This window comes from Prosopis cineraria, unplaced genomic scaffold (assembly GCF_029017545.1).
Source record: "Prosopis cineraria cultivar Desert tree isolate PC_DT_omini unplaced genomic scaffold, ASM2901754v1 PC4, whole genome shotgun sequence".
Taxonomy (NCBI): Eukaryota; Viridiplantae; Streptophyta; class Magnoliopsida; order Fabales; family Fabaceae; genus Prosopis; species Prosopis cineraria.
In genome coordinates this window covers 37361953-37379269 of record NW_026555335.1, presented here as the reverse complement: position 1 = coordinate 37379269, position 17317 = coordinate 37361953, and the positions used below count along the sequence as shown (strand labels likewise).

Here is a 17317-nt window from a genome sequence, read left to right as displayed (position 1 = left end):
ATCTGATGCACACAAAAATCTTATTACATGCCAAGGTCGGAAAAAAAAAAAAAAATTCAGTCTCAACCCCATATAAAATCCTTTGGTTTCTTTCCCGTTACAAAAAAAAAAAAAAATTGTTTTTGCCAGAAAATATAAACTTTAGAAAATTTAAAACGTCATGTTTAGTCAAAATTTTTAAATACAACCAATTAACATGTTATAATAAACTGGAACACTTGTTCACTTACCGATGACATATCAATTTTTTCATCATATCTTTTGTTATCGTTTAAACTCAGTTACCTAGACAACTATGAACCAAGTGTTACAACCTTAGAAAATTATTATATTAAATATCATATTGATCTCGTTAGATTTTTCATTTAACGGAGGAGAATTATTTGATCAAATTTAAAACAGAGAACAATTAGAAAATGAAACGAGAAACCTAAACTATGGTTAATAATTCAAAATTAATTGGCCAGGTTTTGTGGAATGTGGACAACTAATTCAACAGAGAAAATCCCCCTAAAGTAAAAGAAAATGTATATCGAACAAAGAAAAAAAATTTCAGTTTTGAAACTAGATTCATCAAAAGCTTTCAGAAATTCCTATGCCAAACACACCCTTGATAATTATTCAAAACAAATATATTCACACAATTACTTCAGGCATTTTTAACTTAATCTCACACCCCAATAAAGTAATTTTAAACAAAGAGAGTATCTAGTACTTCTTTAATTTTTTTATAAGTCATTTCTATCAACCTCATCAATACCAATGCAAAACAAAGTAAATGGAATAAAAGTATATAAAATTCCAAATGTACCTTCATATAATAAATTTAAAAAGTGATGTCATGTTATTTTTTTTATCTCATAAAAGGTAATTTTGTACATATCTTTTAAATATTACCGTAATTTATAAATAAAATCAAATGAACCTTCTAAACATGTATTATAAATGAGAGTGGATGGAGTATCTCTTATTATTAAGTGAAATTCAAGCATTGTTAAGACGACGTCAAATCTGGACGTCGGATCAAAACACCTCATTAATTAACATATTATTTACCTTTTCAGACACATGAATCCTTGTGATTATAAATTTAAAATCTTTATGCGGAACATCCCCCCAAACTGTGTTTATAAAACAGAGACATGAAGGCAGCTACGGCCGACGAATACTATACATAGAGAACTATCTCAACAATGGAAGAGACGTCAATAAGAGGGAGTCATGAACCAGAAACAACCCTGATTAAGGTGCTCTGTAGCGAAGCCACTGAATCAATGGCGGACTTTGTGAACCAGCTGATCCCAACTTTAAGCCTATGTTCATCTGTTGGTAACCTGAACAAATATGCTAGCTTCCTTGCTGTAAAAATAGAAAAGCTCAGTGTTTGTCCGTCTTTTTAAAAAAGATCAAAGAAGAGAATATAAATGAATAAGGATGGGGCAAACTTACCTGTATGACCAATCTGACCTTCTAAGGTCAGTCCCTCAACAAAACTGGGGGAAATGGCAGCATCATTTCTTCCCAATGTCATCATCTCACCCAAATTCTGAAACCTGAAGGCCATTACAGAGAGGTTTCATATCATGTAAGAAATTTTGTAGACTACAGAAATGTCGAACCATTTTGTTTTCATATGACAGACATACCTAAATGGCAAAAGTGGACGGCCACTGATTGCAGCCCACAGATTCCAACCAGCAAAGTCTGCTTGCTGAAAAGCAACCTGCAAAGGAGAGGGTAACAAATCAGCAAACAAGATAGTATGCTCTCAAGATTTATAGGTATGTCATAATATCATCATCTAGGATGAATACTAAACCTGTGCGGTGGCTGGAAGGATCCTTCCATGTGAATCTCTTATTGCAGAGGAGTCACCAAGAGCAAATATCCGTGGGTGGCCCTTAACACGAAGAGTTTCATCTGTTTCGGCTTGCCCTCGGCCATTGAGAGGAAGTGGAAATGATAAATCTGAAGGTTCTGTCTGAGTAAGAGAAGATTTAGATCCAACAGTCCACAATACCAGATCTGTTTCTAAAATTATACTTTGTAATCCCCTTTCAGTTGGTTGCAGCTCTAAAACATATTTATCAGAATCACGTACAGCTTGATTTCCCTGGTTTTCACCTTTCTCTGTCAGGGTATCTGAAGACTCAAAGTCACTCACCCTCCGGATGCAGCGGACTAGATAGCCCAATAGAAGTTCAACCTTCCTGGATGAAAGAACCTATCATCCATAGCATTATCAAACCCTTCTAGAAACCAAAAAAATTAATTGAAACAGTGTAACGTTGGTAAAGGAATTAGAAGATTTTAAACTGAGAGGTGTTCTGACACCATTATTGAAGAAATGGTACAGCCACATTCAAAGCAGCAGCAGTGTAGAAAGGAAAGGGTTTTGTGTTGGTTATCTCAAAGTTCCACCTATCAGGAATCTTTTTAACCTCATCAATAACTGACAACCTTATAGGTAATTCATGCGGAAAAAACATTAGCGACGTCAAACTGCAATGATTAATTAATTGGTCTTTTACCAGACATGTTTTCTTAGGCATCACCTAGTTATGCAGAAAGTATATTCAACCATAAGACTCATAGTCCAAATAGAGAGAAAAACCCAAGTCCTAGACCATCTCTTTGGAAACAAATACAATGTCACCCTGCCTCGTCCGTGCTTGGTTTCCATAAGAATTGAGGAAACAAATGCAACGGTGGTGGTGCTTTAGCAAGCCTATACTGTTTAGATTTGATTTGAACAGTCTGTATTGTGCGTGCATATATCAGAAGTTTTTAATATTCTTTTATCTTAAAATAAGGACACAGAATAAAAATAAGCGTCTGACTGATATTTTTTTAAAAAATATATGATTAAAAGATTAAAAAAAAAAGTGAAGTGTCTGGATTAAATCTAGACAGTTCAAGTTTGCTACAGAATAGCAACACCAATGTGAGAGATGGAAAGGGCTTTAAAATGCTACGAAAATATCTAGCAGAACGACAAATATATTAAAAACTTGAAACATCATTTGATGAGATTTAAATATCTAATTTGTCAACAACCTCATAACCCATGGCAGAAATTCCAAAACACAAGCAGCATGTTTTTGACTTTTTGCTCCTTTAAATCTCGCAAAAATTTTGAAGGCCTAAGTTTTACATGTACAAGTTTCGCTTCTATGATGCTTTCAAAACAACTTTTACATTTTTTGCACCTACTTAACTTAAAGCGTTATACTGTAAAAGCCACTAAACATTTACATGCATTTTATCATTTCCAATGACGCTTTCAAAAGGAACTGTTAACATTGATACTGTGCCATTAAAACATATAAATATTTTTAAGATCTGAGAAAAGCCAACAAGTGGTTGAACTTGTCAGGTAAAGTAATACTAAAATCTTAGAAAAGAGCAGCCAATTTCCTGTAGTCTTTTGAGTTACACAAAATAGGCTAGCAAAAAACATATAATTTAAACTCCAGTTTACTCACTTTCAGTGCAGCTTCCCTACTGCCAGGTGGGGCAGTCGGGCAGATCATGGTTTCAGCATTGATTGCTCTAACAACCCCTCGGTCCTTTAACCTTTCTGCCACTGTAGCAGCTAACTCGACTCCAGAGTAACCACAGCCAACAACAGCCACATTAATTTGGGAGTCCTTGCCGAAGTTTTTTCTCTCCAATGTTTTTAACTTATTATTAACTTTCTGTACAACAAGAAAAACAACAAGTGAGTCCAACATATAGGTTTCAAGCTACAGATGACTACAATGGTCCTAAAATCTTGAAGAAATGGTCCAAGGTCCACCATCTTCAGTCATGCACTCACATATGCATCCTCTAGCGTGGAGAATGGCAATGCAAACTCAGTTGCTCCTGGTACAATATCAAGCCTAGTTTCAGCTCCCAAAGCAAGAACCAGCCTGGCTGTCCAGTGTAAAGAAATGCAAGTTCAAACCAACAGAAGTAATGATGCAACATGTACAATTAAAACCGCATTACTAATTTTTCCTTGTCCACATTATTCATATATAAAAGGGCACATTGCAGCCTATGGCATCATAGTAGGATCCTGCATCTACGTCCTAGCCAGCATTTAGAGGCATGGGCATCTGCAGATTCAACAGGATAGCCCAGTAATGCCCTGACTAGCAGGTTGCTCTTCTTTCACAGATTTAAGTAACTAGGTCAAACATTACAGCACAAGGCAAGATCAAAACTTATCATTTTGTGTATTGTGCATGCAAGAATTGCTGCCACAAATCAATAAAAGGAGTAATTAAAAAAAAAAAGCAACTTGTACCAGTCATATTCTATAGAAAGGCCACTTTCAAGATGCACTGTTCCTCCACGACTCGATGGCTGTAGTCCATCCATTGCCCAATGATCAGAGGGATGCAAAAGTTTTACTCTGTCTTGCAAAAACTGGACACTCGTGTTTGCCAGCAAATCTAAGAAACGGGGAGCTATTTCCCATTCATCCACTTCTGCTTATCATAACTCCATGTTAAATCATCTTTGAAAATAATCATGAAACTGTAATTGTTTTTTTAGCCAGAATACAGCCTACCTCCAGACAGAAGCTCGTACAACAAGGGCTTGAAAACAAAACGTTCAGACTGGTCAACAAGAAGAACCTGTTTCACATGCATAACGTAAAAATGTCACTCAGGTGTTATAGTATGTTCCTTAAGTCCTCGGAAGTTGTAATACATCAATAAATACTACTGTCTATTGCAATATTAGAGGAGGGAAAAAGGCTCCATTACTATTTAACAATGCCCTAAAATATCATTCCACAATGGATCACATATGCAGGAATGAATAAAAACATTCAATTCTTATCAAAGATCAAAGTCATCAACAACATACTTGGACAAGAGAAACAGAGAGAAAAAAGAAAGGAAAAGGGGTTTGTGGATATGATTTCAGGTGGAAAGCAATTCGAATCTTTTATTGCATTCACAAGAGAAAGGGACTATAAGGACAATATGACCAAAAGTAATTTCTAGAGGTTTTTAAAAGACTATCGTACCAAAATATAAGGAGTCTAGGAAGCTAGTTAAATCAGATGAAATGAAATTCAGTTGAGAAATAACCACACCATACCTGTGGCTTTTTGTCATCAGACCAAACAAGTGATTCCAACCTTAGTGCAGTATATAAACCGCCAAATCCACCACCCAATATGCACACCCTTGGATTCTGTAAAAGACGAGTTTAAGTTGATCGATACATATGAATTTGAAAATGTTTGATCCTTCTAGCCAGACAAAAGGTATACAAAAGATGTTTTTGGAAATGCCAATTTATGTCAACCATACATGCAAACGGAAACCTTAAAAAGGAAGCTAGGTAGCCTCTAGACATGGCTCTAGGTTGAGCTAGTAATATCACATCCAGCTCCGCCACTAGTTGTCAGATGTATGCATTATGATTGTTGATAGATAGTTTTATGAGCGCGCGAGTGTTTCTTAAAAAAAAAAAAAATCATAAACAATCTAGAGGTGCGAAGTGATGCTAAAGAACTACCAAATTAAAAAACAAGAGACCACCAAATTGTTTCCTTTTGTTGAAAAATATGTGACGTCATGTACGAAATTTGAAAGTTCCAACCCTTATATTAGGCCACGCATAGTTCCTCAGTTTCTTTTCGCTCTCAGATATCTCCACGACATCTCCATTGCTACGATTTGTCCCAGAAGAAAAGAATCTCACTTGCAACCGTTTCCTGTGAGAATTTGTGAATGACAATGAATGAATACCCCTACTTCTCGAAAAACTCGGGAAAATTTTACTCTGCTGTCTTGCCCCGCCTGAAACTGCCAACCAAAAAGACACTATAAGTAAGATTTTCATCATTATTATAATTTCCAACTATGCTGCAAAGGGAAACCACCGATACATACAAATTTACTTTAGCAAGTTAAAATTCTTTCACTTTTCTCAAGCACTGGCAATGAGTCATCAGATGATAAATAACAGAATATATAGGAAAAAGAAGGAAAGAGCATACGCTGGAGAGCCAAACATGCGGTGGCTGAAGCAGCTGAGGCAACGTTTGCCATGACGAGAATAATAGAGTGGAATTCAAATAAAACTCTATCTGTAGTTTTAGAGTTTGTCGAGGAAGGGGGAAAAGAATTAAAGGAGGCCCAGGAGCGAAACAAAGGAAGCTATGGCTTTTCTGCTTCCACGCTGCCTGTTTGCCTTGCGTCGACGTTGAATCGCATCGTATAATCGCAACGCTGTCCTAGTCCCTTCCGGAATTGCGTTGTTGTAGCGTAGTCCTCCCTTCTCCGGTACTTTTTACAAGATTTATTTATAAAAATAAAAAGTTACAAAAAAAAAAAAAGAAAATATGCAAACCAATGGTTATAAATAATGTAATCTAGCTACACATGACCTTCTTAGGTTATTCTCTGACATCCTTCAATTAAAACTATATAATTTACAATATAAATGACTTTTTAAAAGTTTTGGATGATTGATACATATGACATTGAATTATATACATATTCTATCATTCTGTAAATTTATTCTATATTATAACTGTTTGTTGAAAATTTGAGGACTTGATATCTATAAATAATTGGCAAATATTAAGTAATTGTAAGTTTGATGAAGTAAATAAAAATTCTTTTTAATAATATTTTAATAATATTTTTGGGATGTCGATAAAGATGACAACCTTGTTGAAAATACAAAAGCCCTCTCTTTCTCCCTTTCATGTTTTCATTTGCTATATTTGCATAATATTTTTTTTATCTTAAATTATAAAATATTTTTAAATAAAATCACATATATCAACAGAGCTTATATTTACACTTTACAATTTAATTTTTTTAAAAAAATTAAATTTATTTTTTAAAAAATAACCTTGACTTAATATTTTATTTATGAAATAATATTAAAAAAAGATAACATAATGGGAAATACACTATTAAAAAAATCATTAATAAAATTTTATTTTAATTAAAATATTTTATATTTTTAAAAGTCAAGTTACTTTTAAAAAATTTTTATAATTTAAGATAAAGAAAGTAATTTTTATATTTTATAGTAGCATTATGTATTTAATTAATAAATTAATTGACTTAATAAGTTATCAATTAACGTTAAGAAGTTGACATGTAAAAGTAAAAATTTTAATAAATAATTATAAAAAATAAATATTTTAATAAATAACTATACAAAATTAACATGTGAAGTAAATATTTTAATCTTAAAAAATACTTCAATAATTTTGCTTTACATTTTAACTTCAATTCAGGCATACATTCCTACAATGAAATTTAAAATTTATTTGGGTCTTAGTTTGCAATAATGTCACAACTATGATTGTTTAATGAAATTCTGCCTGGTAAATATTAACATCAAGTTTTTAACAACTTCAAATTTTTTTTTCAACTAAAAAAAAAAATCTCTAAGCCCACGTACTTCATTGAACTTCAGGGCCCATTTTGCAAATGCCGTCTCCGGCCGCCTCCTGTTGCCGTTGTAATTGTTGGCCTAGGCATCTCCTTCTTTGACCTTCACGTTGCTTTGCAGGAAAGAAATAGGTGAGTCTATTTCTATTCTGTCGTATTGCTGATTGTGCTTGCAACCCTATCTGGTTTAACTGGAAATGGTTTCTAGAATTCTTTGTCTACTTGAGTTTGTGACCTATCTTTTCTTACAGTAGACCAATGTAAGTGAGTTTTTACTGGCTTCATTTGGGTGATTTGTTTTTCTTTCTAAACTCTTGGGTACTTCTGGTATACCGTATACATGAGTGTCTGTTGCTTCTGGCGTGCTTGCGTTGGTTTCAGCTGATAAAAGGTTAAATTTCTTACATATTAGAGATATTCATGAAGTACATTTGCTAGTGCAAAACGTTCCAGGGAGATTCACGATTTGTTTCCCCATTTGGATTGGATTCATTGTAAAAGAGCAAGTGAAGGCCATGATTCGATTTCCTCAAAACCGAGAATTTACCAGAGATCGTATGCCAAAATCTCAGTGCATCCCAAACTGGGTTTTGTAGTTCTGTTATGCTGAAGCTAATCAGGGATAGACTGATAGTCTGGTTTTTGCTTCCCATCCTGTTGTATAATTAGAAATGATTGCAAAATGAGCATATTTCTTTTCTTTAGCATTGTTTATTTGTCTACTTATTACAGGTTTTTATCATGCACTTCTTGTTCTTATCATGTCCTTAGCGTTTTTCCTTTGTATTTATTTTCACATTCACATGCAAATGTGAAGAACCTCGGTTTTTTCTGGATCTACAAAACTCTAGATTTGACGTTGTTAGTTATCTTCCTTTTATGACAGCAACCAATCTGTCAAACATCCTCGATGGCGTAACATTTTCGCTCCAACATGTTCTTGCCAGCTAAAAATCTTTTACAAGTCTCATTAAGTAGTCTAGTACAATTTGAAATGAGTTCCCTGACCCAAGCTAACCAGAACAGTCAATTAAATTCCATTTTTGATATCTATTTTAATGTTGGCAAGTGATAAAAACTGGTACTTTATGCCAATTTTGAATAAAGAAATCCAGTGTGTTGGCCCAAATTCTCATTAGCTTTTCTGTTTTATTGGAAATTTTTTGGTAGTTTGAATGTGGCCTCTAATGCAGGAAGTAGATAGTGAATATCGGTGAGCAAATGGGTTCACAAGCATCCTTACAAACAGCTAAGATTTATCGCCACCTTCTCAAGGCTGTCAAGAGACATATTGGCAAGGAAGACAGCAAGAGGCATCTCCTGGAATTCATAACATTGGAGTTTCGTAAAAACAGCAATCTTTCTGATTGTGTGGCCGTCCAAAAGAAGCTCAAGCTTGCTCGGGACTATACTTTTTTGCTTAATAGTGTGCACCATCACAAGGCATCACACACTCTCTTTTTGTTGCTTTTTTTTTTTTTTTTCCTTTAACCATCACAAGGCATTACACACTCATTCAATTTAAAACTTAACCAATTAGATTGCCCCATCCTTATTTGCTATAATGGAGGGTTGATGGCTTAGTATAGTCAAATTTTTTATGCTTTGGTTAATAGTCTCCATGGGATTTTATTTGTTTAGTAATAATTATAATTTTTTTTCAAATAAATTTATTCTCGTTTTTCATTGGCATTCTAGCTAATGATTGGTGGTTTTGCAGGATCTATTGTTCTCTTACAATATTGCTGTGGATAGAACTGACGAAGTGAAAAGGGTCATTGGAAAATCTGCTGCTAGTGTGGGTCTTCGTCTTCCTGCGGCTTATCAACCTTGCAGTTGCAGACGAGTGTGTTCAAGCATATTTTTCTTTCTCTCTTTCCTTTTCTTTTTTCCGTTACTATCACCACTTTCATGTATAGTTATGATCTTATTCGAACAATAAAATAAATGTAACATTTTTTTTTTGGGTCATAAAGCATATATACCTATTACTCAAGTCACAAAACCATGCAAGGATTAACCCACACCTTGCTTAAACCTAAAGACGTCATCCCCTATCTACTAGCTTTGGCAAGCCAGTATGCTGCCAAATTACAAGACTTAAAGAAGCATAAGGTTCAAAACCGGAGAGGATCTAAACAGATAAACTAAGACGTAAAATAAATGTAACATTAATTGGACAGCGTGATGAGGAAAGAACTCCTTATGTCAATTGTGATTTACCATTTCGAGTTGGATTTTGGTTGGAAAACGTGTTTGCTTGTAGTTCTAGTTGTAGTTATCTTGTACAACCAGTTCTGTTCATGTCGATTGATGTTATGGCAATTGAATGTTGTTCATGTAAACACCTTAGGATTTGCTTCTAGTCCTAATGACACATCTTATATTTCATCATGTAAATTTTTTAGTATTGGAATCTGTTAAAATTTAATGAAAGTTTCAGTTTAGGAAATAACAACTTCGATTAATGACTGAATTAGCAAATGACAACTTTGTTTGGGTGTTTCTTTCTCTTATTTTGCCAAGAGTTAGAGAAAGGTCATTTTGCAAAAACTTAATGTTAGAGAAGTCTTTAGAAACTTAAAATAATTACTCCATTTTGTATTATTCTCCTTTAATAATAACTTTTTTCCTTTTTAATAATCATTTTTGTGTTGTATTTAAATAATTAAATACGTGATTATAATTGTGTAGTTTCTAACTAATTCTGTCAAGTTCAACTCTGCAAAGCCTTGATCTAGTGTTGAAGAGTGAATGCATTTGCATATGATGAGTGATACAACTAGAATCCATGTGAAAAACTTTGGTTTGGAGGAACTATCACTGTATTTGATGTAATAAGTTTTAAGTGAGAAGCGTTTAAAAACTTTACAAAACACCTAAAAGCTGAAAGGTTACAGAAGGATTTTTTTTTTTTTTTTTTATGTTTTCAAATCATACTACAAGTCTAAGAAGCTGAAATTCAAATGAGCTAAAATGCTAGAGAATAGATGACATTGGGTGAGTTAGGTGTCTTGAGAATTGAGATGCAAAATTAGAAAGTCATTTCCCTTGTTAGTCATGTCTAACGATTAATTTGATTTCCACCCTAATCAGAGCTAAGCAAACAAAAAACAAGTCGCAAATTAAAACAAATATAATAGAAATGAAATAATGAAGAAAATGAGAACATGAACAAATGATTATTAAGGTACTCCCTCCACTTTTATATATAAAAAAAAAACTGTATCTACAATTTAAAAAAGTTAATTAACTATAATAATTATATCTAAAAATAAAAAAATTGGATTAAAATGCTCTATGTTAATCAACATAAGTATACATTAATTATTTTTCGTTAATGTAAATTAGGAGGGTCAATTTCAAAATTGTGTAATAAATGCTTATTCAAATATGTGATTTTGCTTATATAAAAAAAAATAAAAAAGTAATAGTTTTTTTACAAATAGTAACAAAGGAAGTAGTGTAGTTAATAACTAAACAATCGAAAATTGCTTTCTCATTCACATTTTTGACCCAGCCTAATAAAATCAAGTCCTAATTTTACCACCATCTATGCAAGAAGGCCTATTTAAATCATTAGTTGCAAGAATAGACTAGTGCCTCATCTAGTCTCCCAAAAGAAGCGCGTGAAAGAGGGGCTGAGCTTGACAAATTATTAATTTAAGCCTGAGTTTGGGTTTAAATAATTAAAATTTTTTAATATAATTAAACTTTTAAACCTGACATTGTTAGGCTCAGTAAAAAAAACTTAGGCTTAACCAGCTTGTTTAGGCTCTTTTTTTATTTTAATATTAAAAAATAAAATATTTTAAAATTTTAAATTAAGTTTAGATTTTAGAATATATGTCTATATATTAAAACTATAATTATTTACTTATTTTTAATTTTTGAATATTACAATTTATATTTTAGAAAAAGAATAAATTTTAAGAATAAAAAAACTTGCAGACCCAACCTTAAACCACTTAAATAATGGTCAAATTTCATAAAACTACTATTTTTAGGTAAACCAAACTTATGGACCTGAATAGCTAAACCCATAAGAGCTGAACCCACTCATTTTTCGACTACTTAAAAGAAAGGGTCGTGCAGGGGAAAAAAAGACCCATTGTTGTCTAATTTCATGGTTCATTATGAAGCTCTAAATCAATTTATACTCTCCTTCCAGCATAACCAAAATTTCATTCTTTGCTTGAATATATCCTACAAATTAAATTTTACACTTCAAAGAGACACACACATACATATCTTGTCAAAATTCAAGCATTCCCGAATCAAGAAATGCTACTCATGCGACGCAGCATTTGGAAGTCTAAGCAGCTCATAAGCTTTGAGATGTTCAAAACAATAGCACTCCAATACCTCAAAAATGGGAGATAAACCCACTTGTAAGCAACTTGAAGCAGTGTCATTGACCTGTCTTATAACCTCTGTGTGTCTTGCTCTCTGTTCAAGTAATCTTTTCCCTAACAGTTTTAAACTCTCATCAAATCCCTCCAGTAAGGGAACTTCAGCTTCTACGTCATCCTCCAAGGCTGCCATAATAGAAGAGAAATCACGGTGAAAGCTCACATGATTCTTCTTATGAAGGGATTTAAGCCCGTCCTCATAATCCCACAAGAGATTATCCACTCTAGCTTTTTGTGCTTGTTCCTCTTTCTGCTTCTCATATAAATGGTGCAAGCCGGAGGCAAAATTAGAAAAGGCATTCGAAACTCCAATTTCTGAAATCGAGTCAATTGTATGGTACCAGTCATTGCATAAGTTGAAAACTGGAGGAGCTCCAATCCTGCTTGGAGAGAAAGAATCAGTCCCATTTACAGTTTTTTCAGGTTCTGGGAGCATACACCTTAGAAGCCACTCGTTCAAGGACTTCACAAAGTCCTTCTGTGTTTTTACAAAATTACTAAAACATATGCCCCAGTTCAAGATCACAGTTTCCAGTCTTGAAGTAGCCCGTGGGTTTGAACGATTCCTACTCGGATCTAATATATGTATGTGACTTTTGGCCTTCATGATGATTTGGACTTGTTTCTGGTGGCACGTTCCCATATACTTCCACAATTTTATTAATCTATAAAACAACATTGAGCAATCATATTAATAAATCATATTAATAAAAGTTACAACCATGAAAAAAGGTGTACAAATCTTCCTCCATTTTATAATTCGGGTATGGAATCTATACAAATCATTAATTAGGCAAGTTCTAGAAACCCCAACATTCAAACTGTATTACCCACCATCTATTCTAAACTCGAGTGTGCTTTGCTTGTATATTATTATTTGGAAAATCAACGGAGTCGAGACATCAATAATTCTGATAGATGCCCAACAAACAAGGTGTAAAGTACACAAAAGTAAGATGCAAGATAGGTATATTAAATGACTAGATATAAAACCACAGTAAATGTATTGCAATGCAAGAACTGCCTACCGCACTGCCTCAAACAAGCATTGCAGAGGATAAAAGGACCTGTCACTAATGTCTCACAGAAGTACAGAAAGAGAAAATTAACATGCTCGTGGCCAAGAGATGGGGTGATTACCTTGCATAATCTTTCACTGAATTCATAGATAATTTTAGCAGCATCAGGTATTGATAGCATAGGAATCCATATAAATAATGAGCGTTAAAACTTATCATACCCTTCAATCAATTTATTGAGTTCAGGAAGCAACTTGTCGTCTCTTAACCTTTCAATCTCTCTTGATACCACACTAATTGATGCAACAGCTACACTAATTTCTGTTTGCATATGTCTGACAGAAGCCCAGGAATCATTGATCTCATCTGATTCTGCACCGTGACCATCCAAATCTATGAGCCTCTTATATCTCTTTTCATATAGAATTCGAAGTTTCTCTTCACCCTGCCATTGGAATCAATTAAAAGGAGAAAATCAAATTTTAGTTTTTCACATTATCAAAAAAGAAGGCATAAGCTTTTATAAGTTTAAGTGATTCCTTACCATAACTTCCTTGTAAAGTCTTTTTTCCCACAAACACAGCAGCTCCAAAGCGGATGAAAGGTCACCAAACATTGCAGAAACACGTCCCTGATTGTTTGTCTTCTCAGTACTGCACGACAGCTGTCCTTTGTGAGCTAATAAGTTTGACAGAATACGTGGAGGAGGATGCGAACATTTCACTACTGAAGGAAAAATCAGTCCCAGGACAAGAGAAGCAAAACCTGCAAAGGAGGATATAATTTGCTGTTTTAGTTCTAGCCTCAAAAGATGAAAGTTATTTAATTGCCATTCCAGCCACTTGTTACTTACAAGAACTATACGATTTAAAATTACTGCTTTTCATCCCCAAAAAAAATTACTGCTAACAGACAGAAATCCACAAAAATTCCAGATTATCTCATCAGTGTTCACATCAGACATATAACACTGGACATGAAATTCTGACTCATGCATTAACGATGTCCTTTGTAATTTATTGTTGTGCGTCAAGAGACAATTTCTGCACTGGTTCCCTTGGATTCATACCAAAAGTTGACACATTTGACTTTTCTATCAACAATATCCTTATTTATATATTAATCAGATGTAATCTATTTATTAAGGATACATACAAGCTACAGTTGAAAGTCAAGTAATCCCAACTGCTTTTCTTTCAGCAAATGGGTCCCTCTAAATTTGAGGAGCCAAAATGATAGAAAGCAGTCAGCAAAATTTGGGTCATTGGTTCAATTTGACAAAATACAATAGGACATGCCTATTGGAATAATCAAACACAATAGCTTAAAAATGAAACATTTACTTTGTTATCCAATATTTTAGATTTTTAAATTATACAAGGAAGATCTAAGCCATCGATTCTTCAAGCAACCAAGATTATGCCATGTGTCTTGCATGAAATTGAGTTAGCAAGATATGCCAACTTAGATCTTAGTTGCTAGAAGAATGGACTGCCGAAATCTTGCCTTGCATGATTCAAAAAACTGCCAAACAAAATGCAAGGTATAATTTAAGCCAAAATGTTGCATTTCATCATTCAAAAAACTGACATGTCCTACTGAGCTCAGTCAAATTGAACAAATGACCCATGTCTTGAGTTCTTTGATCATTTCAGCTCCATAAATTTAGATCTCTGCCCTTTTATCCTCTCCTGTATCTTTGTTTCTTTCATTTTTCCTTCATATCTGCTCTATCCTACACTTTGAATCACAGGATTCAATAATCAAGTTCTCCGGCGCACGCCATCTGTCATAACAAGTTAGAATAATGTCTTGTTTGGTTCTTATACCCATGCAATCATTACACAACGTCTTTTTAAGTGTCACTTTTTACCAACAGATTTACTTTTTTTCTTTCTCTCAATAGATTCCCTTCTCTATTTCACTCCATTCTGTGTGCCAAATGGGGCCTGATAGCAGCATCACATTTTATGGATATTTTTTAAAATTTCTCTAAAGCAGTCTAATCATAGAATCATCCATGGATATTTCGACATTTGAACAGAATAAAGACAGGAGGGGGAAAAAAACAAGCATGTCATGTGTGATTAAGATGGCTAAGATTAACGCTACTATACACATAATATCCTACCCCTTAACCTGGAGCTCAAGGAGTGATGTGGTTGCTTGCCCACCTCAATAGTTGCTGAGAAGTCTTTTCCAAAATTAATTAAGTTTTCGAATTCATCCTTTATATCCTGTATTGCTTCTTTCAGACCCACTTTACAACTAGTAACTGGTGAGGAAATACAACATGTTCCTAGAGATTTACTGCTTAGTACCATTGCTTCTTCTGCATCAGAACTCTCACCTTCCCTGATCCCAGGCTCCAAGTTCTTTGATGCAACTATTTCAGTATTAGCCTTGATCTCTTTCTCAGTGTTACTGTCTCTATCCTTAGGTGTTCTTTCTTCATCAAAGAATGCATCTGTACGAGAACTTAATTGCGCAGCATTAGAAGTGCCATCACCTGAGTTGAGATTCCCTCTTTTCAACCCCTTCTCATCAAATCCTGAGTCTTTTGAACCTTGTTCTGCTTCATATTCCAAATCAGGAATCCCTTCTCTCTCCCTTATTTCTCTCACATCACAATCGCTACTGTTAGACCTCGTGTTATGACCATAACTAAGATGAATATTTTCATAATAATTATCATCATTCAAGTCGAATAAATATGAGAAACCCCATGTAGAGACTTGAGGAGGGGGAGGAGTAGGTGAAGCAGTGGGTGGGGGATTTTGCTCAGCTACATGCTTCTGGAACTTTGGAAAACTGGAGGGTATAGCCATAGAAATAGCCTCAGCTGGATAATGTAGATACCTATCGTCATAGTAGGAAAAACCCATTGAAGATCCAGGTAAGTCCTGATTCGCATGGTGACGATACTTATGACGACTTTGTGGATTTCCCCTTCTATTGCTAAATGAAAACCGCTGATTATATTCGTAGTGAAGAGAATCTTCATGCAACATATCCACGTGAGTATGAGCATTCTGTTGACAGCTATGATGGGGATGACTTGAAGGCGTACTCCATGACTGCCTAGGAAACTCCCCTGGTATCTCATTTTGCCAGGTTTCCATGCATTTTATACTCAGATTGGCTGCAGATTGATCTCGATTCTCTGTATTAGGGAGTCTCGGTACTTCCTTGTCACTATGAACATGATCAGTTAATGAATCCCAATCCAATTCAGAGTCAGAGGAGGGAAATTCCAGGTGAGAGGTTTCCTCAGATGGCTCACAATCAGACCCAGAAACCTGAGAAGTGTCATCAAAAATTACTAACTCATCTTCCACATATCGGTTAAGGGCATTGCCTACGTCTAACAAGGAGTGTAAATACATGACAAAGGCTGAAACTAAGTCATACCGACCATATGTAGCTGCTTTGATAAACTCTTTTCTCTCTTTACACATACTCACCAGTGAAGTTTCGAGCTTTGACAGCCCTTTGCCCATATCACCAAACACCAAGGGATAACAGAAGGAGCAAAAGGGGGGGAGAACTAATCTCAATCCTGAATGAAACTAAGATTCAAACTAATGCCTCCAAATCCAGCGCGCCTCTCGCCACTATAACTACAACAAGTGCTGACAAGAAGACGACATGACCAACCATGGAAGAAAAAGGAGAAATACTACTATCAGGGGAAAAAAATCAGAATAGGAAGCACATGTACATTAAATGCATTGAGATTATTGCGGAGACTCACAGATACGCTCTTTAAGAGAAAGAGTGAATTAATGAAAGAAAAACAAAACGAGGAAACTTACAAGACGATAATCGACCCGCAAAGATTCGTCAAATCCGACCGTTTAAGTGAGCGATAATACAGCTCCAAATCAGGCTGAAACAGGGAAGTTAGAAATCCGGGGAATAGCGGAAATCTAGAATGAAGACCAAGGGATATTGTTCTCTCCATTATTTTGGTGTTGAAGTGTTGAATTTGAAGTCTGTTTCGGAATCCTCGGGTGTGGAATAGGTTGGTGACTGGCGCCCAAGATCTCGCAAAAACTCGCCATTCTCGAATTCGAGCGAGCGAGGAGCAACTTATAGCTTTGCCATCGAGGGCGAGATCCCCCACCAGACGCGCCGCAGTCGGGTGGATAGCACGCGACTAAAAATCATAAAGATTTTAGAAAAAATATCATCTAAGACCAAATAATGTTTTAAAAGAAAATGATACAAAAATTTATTTAAATTATGTAAATGATTGATTGATTTTATAAAATGATATAATTTTTTTAGAGTCTCAAAGGATATTTCTGTCATTAAAAAATTATAAAAAATGATGCTTTTACCCTCTATTCAAATTAAAAAATTCATAATTTTTGTTCATATATTAACAATTTTTATTTTAAAATTTACAAAAATTTAATATTTATTTGCAAATCTTAATTTGTAGGTCTTAATATATATCAAG

At 34.5% G+C, this 17317-nt stretch overlaps 3 protein-coding genes across 9 annotated transcripts; 1 reads left to right on the top strand and 2 right to left on the bottom strand.

Annotated features, from left to right (window-relative positions):
* Nucleotides 1-991: 991 nt before the first annotated feature.
* Nucleotides 992-6275, bottom strand: LOC129307686 (alternative NAD(P)H-ubiquinone oxidoreductase C1, chloroplastic/mitochondrial). The gene is made up of 11 exons (XM_054948544.1): nucleotides 6008-6275; nucleotides 5608-5813; nucleotides 5101-5196; nucleotides 4562-4628; nucleotides 4295-4478; nucleotides 3821-3914; nucleotides 3486-3698; nucleotides 1820-2224; nucleotides 1647-1723; nucleotides 1450-1553; nucleotides 992-1359 (listed from the first exon to the last, which is right to left on the bottom strand). The coding sequence occupies exons 1-11, from the start codon at nucleotides 6057-6059 to the stop codon at nucleotides 1220-1222; spliced, it is 1638 nt and encodes a 545-aa protein (XP_054804519.1). The 5' UTR covers nucleotides 6060-6275; the 3' UTR covers nucleotides 992-1219.
* A 1140-nt stretch (nucleotides 6276-7415) lies between these two features.
* Nucleotides 7416-9410, top strand: LOC129310159 (uncharacterized). Of its 5 annotated transcripts, none has more exons than XM_054952026.1 (3): nucleotides 7416-7553; nucleotides 8615-8864; nucleotides 9142-9409. In XM_054952026.1, exons 2-3 carry the CDS (start codon nucleotides 8643-8645, stop codon nucleotides 9361-9363), a joined length of 444 nt encoding a protein of 147 aa, XP_054808001.1. In that variant the 5' UTR covers nucleotides 7416-7553; nucleotides 8615-8642; the 3' UTR covers nucleotides 9364-9409. The 5 variants fall into 5 exon arrangements, with proteins under 5 accessions (XP_054808001.1, XP_054808005.1, XP_054808002.1 ...); XM_054952030.1 differs by having other exon boundaries at nucleotides 7454-7553; nucleotides 8592-8864; nucleotides 9142-9410; XM_054952027.1 differs by lacking the exon at nucleotides 7416-7553 and adding an exon at nucleotides 7573-7681 and having other exon boundaries at nucleotides 9142-9410.
* A 2176-nt stretch (nucleotides 9411-11586) lies between these two features.
* On the bottom strand, nucleotides 11587-16897 carry LOC129310037 (uncharacterized). Of its 3 annotated transcripts, none has more exons than XM_054951860.1 (6): nucleotides 16668-16897; nucleotides 16317-16484; nucleotides 14984-16151; nucleotides 13397-13617; nucleotides 13074-13297; nucleotides 11587-12498 (listed from the first exon to the last, which is right to left on the bottom strand). In XM_054951860.1, exons 2-6 carry the CDS (start codon nucleotides 16350-16352, stop codon nucleotides 11709-11711), a joined length of 2439 nt encoding a protein of 812 aa, XP_054807835.1. In that variant the 5' UTR covers nucleotides 16353-16484; nucleotides 16668-16897; the 3' UTR covers nucleotides 11587-11708. The 3 variants fall into 3 exon arrangements, with proteins under 3 accessions (XP_054807835.1, XP_054807837.1, XP_054807836.1); XM_054951862.1 differs by having other exon boundaries at nucleotides 11587-12213; XM_054951861.1 differs by having other exon boundaries at nucleotides 15203-16151.
* Between the last annotated feature and the right edge of the window lie 420 nt (nucleotides 16898-17317).

Bases quoted from the DNA above. Each gene is read 5' to 3' on its own strand.
- LOC129310159 (XM_054952030.1), top strand. From the start codon at position 8,643: ATGGGTTCACAAGCATCCTTACAAACAGCTAAGATTTATCGCCACCTT. The intron at 8,865-9,141 runs GCATCACACACT...GTGGTTTTGCAG, and splicing joins ATAGTGTGCACCATCACAAG to GATCTATTGTTCTCTTACAA.
- LOC129310037 (XM_054951860.1), bottom strand. From the start codon at position 16,352: ATGGGCAAAGGGCTGTCAAAGCTCGAAACTTCACTG. The intron at 16,152-16,316 runs GTGAGTATGTGT...GACACTTCTCAG, and splicing joins CAAAGCTCGAAACTTCACTG to GTTTCTGGGTCTGATTGTGA. The intron at 13,618-14,983 runs GTAGGATATTAT...CCTCCTTTGCAG, and splicing joins CTTGAGCTCCAGGTTAAGGG to GTTTTGCTTCTCTTGTCCTG.
- LOC129307686 (XM_054948544.1), bottom strand. From the start codon at position 6,059: ATGGCAAACGTTGCCTCAGCTGCTTCAGCCACCGCATGTTTGGCTCTC. The intron at 3,699-3,820 runs GTGAGTGCATGA...CTTGTTGTACAG, and splicing joins CCACGCTAGAGGATGCATAT to AAAGTTAATAATAAGTTAAA. The intron at 1,554-1,646 runs GTATGTCTGTCA...AATGGCCTTCAG, and splicing joins CGTCCACTTTTGCCATTTAG to GTTTCAGAATTTGGGTGAGA.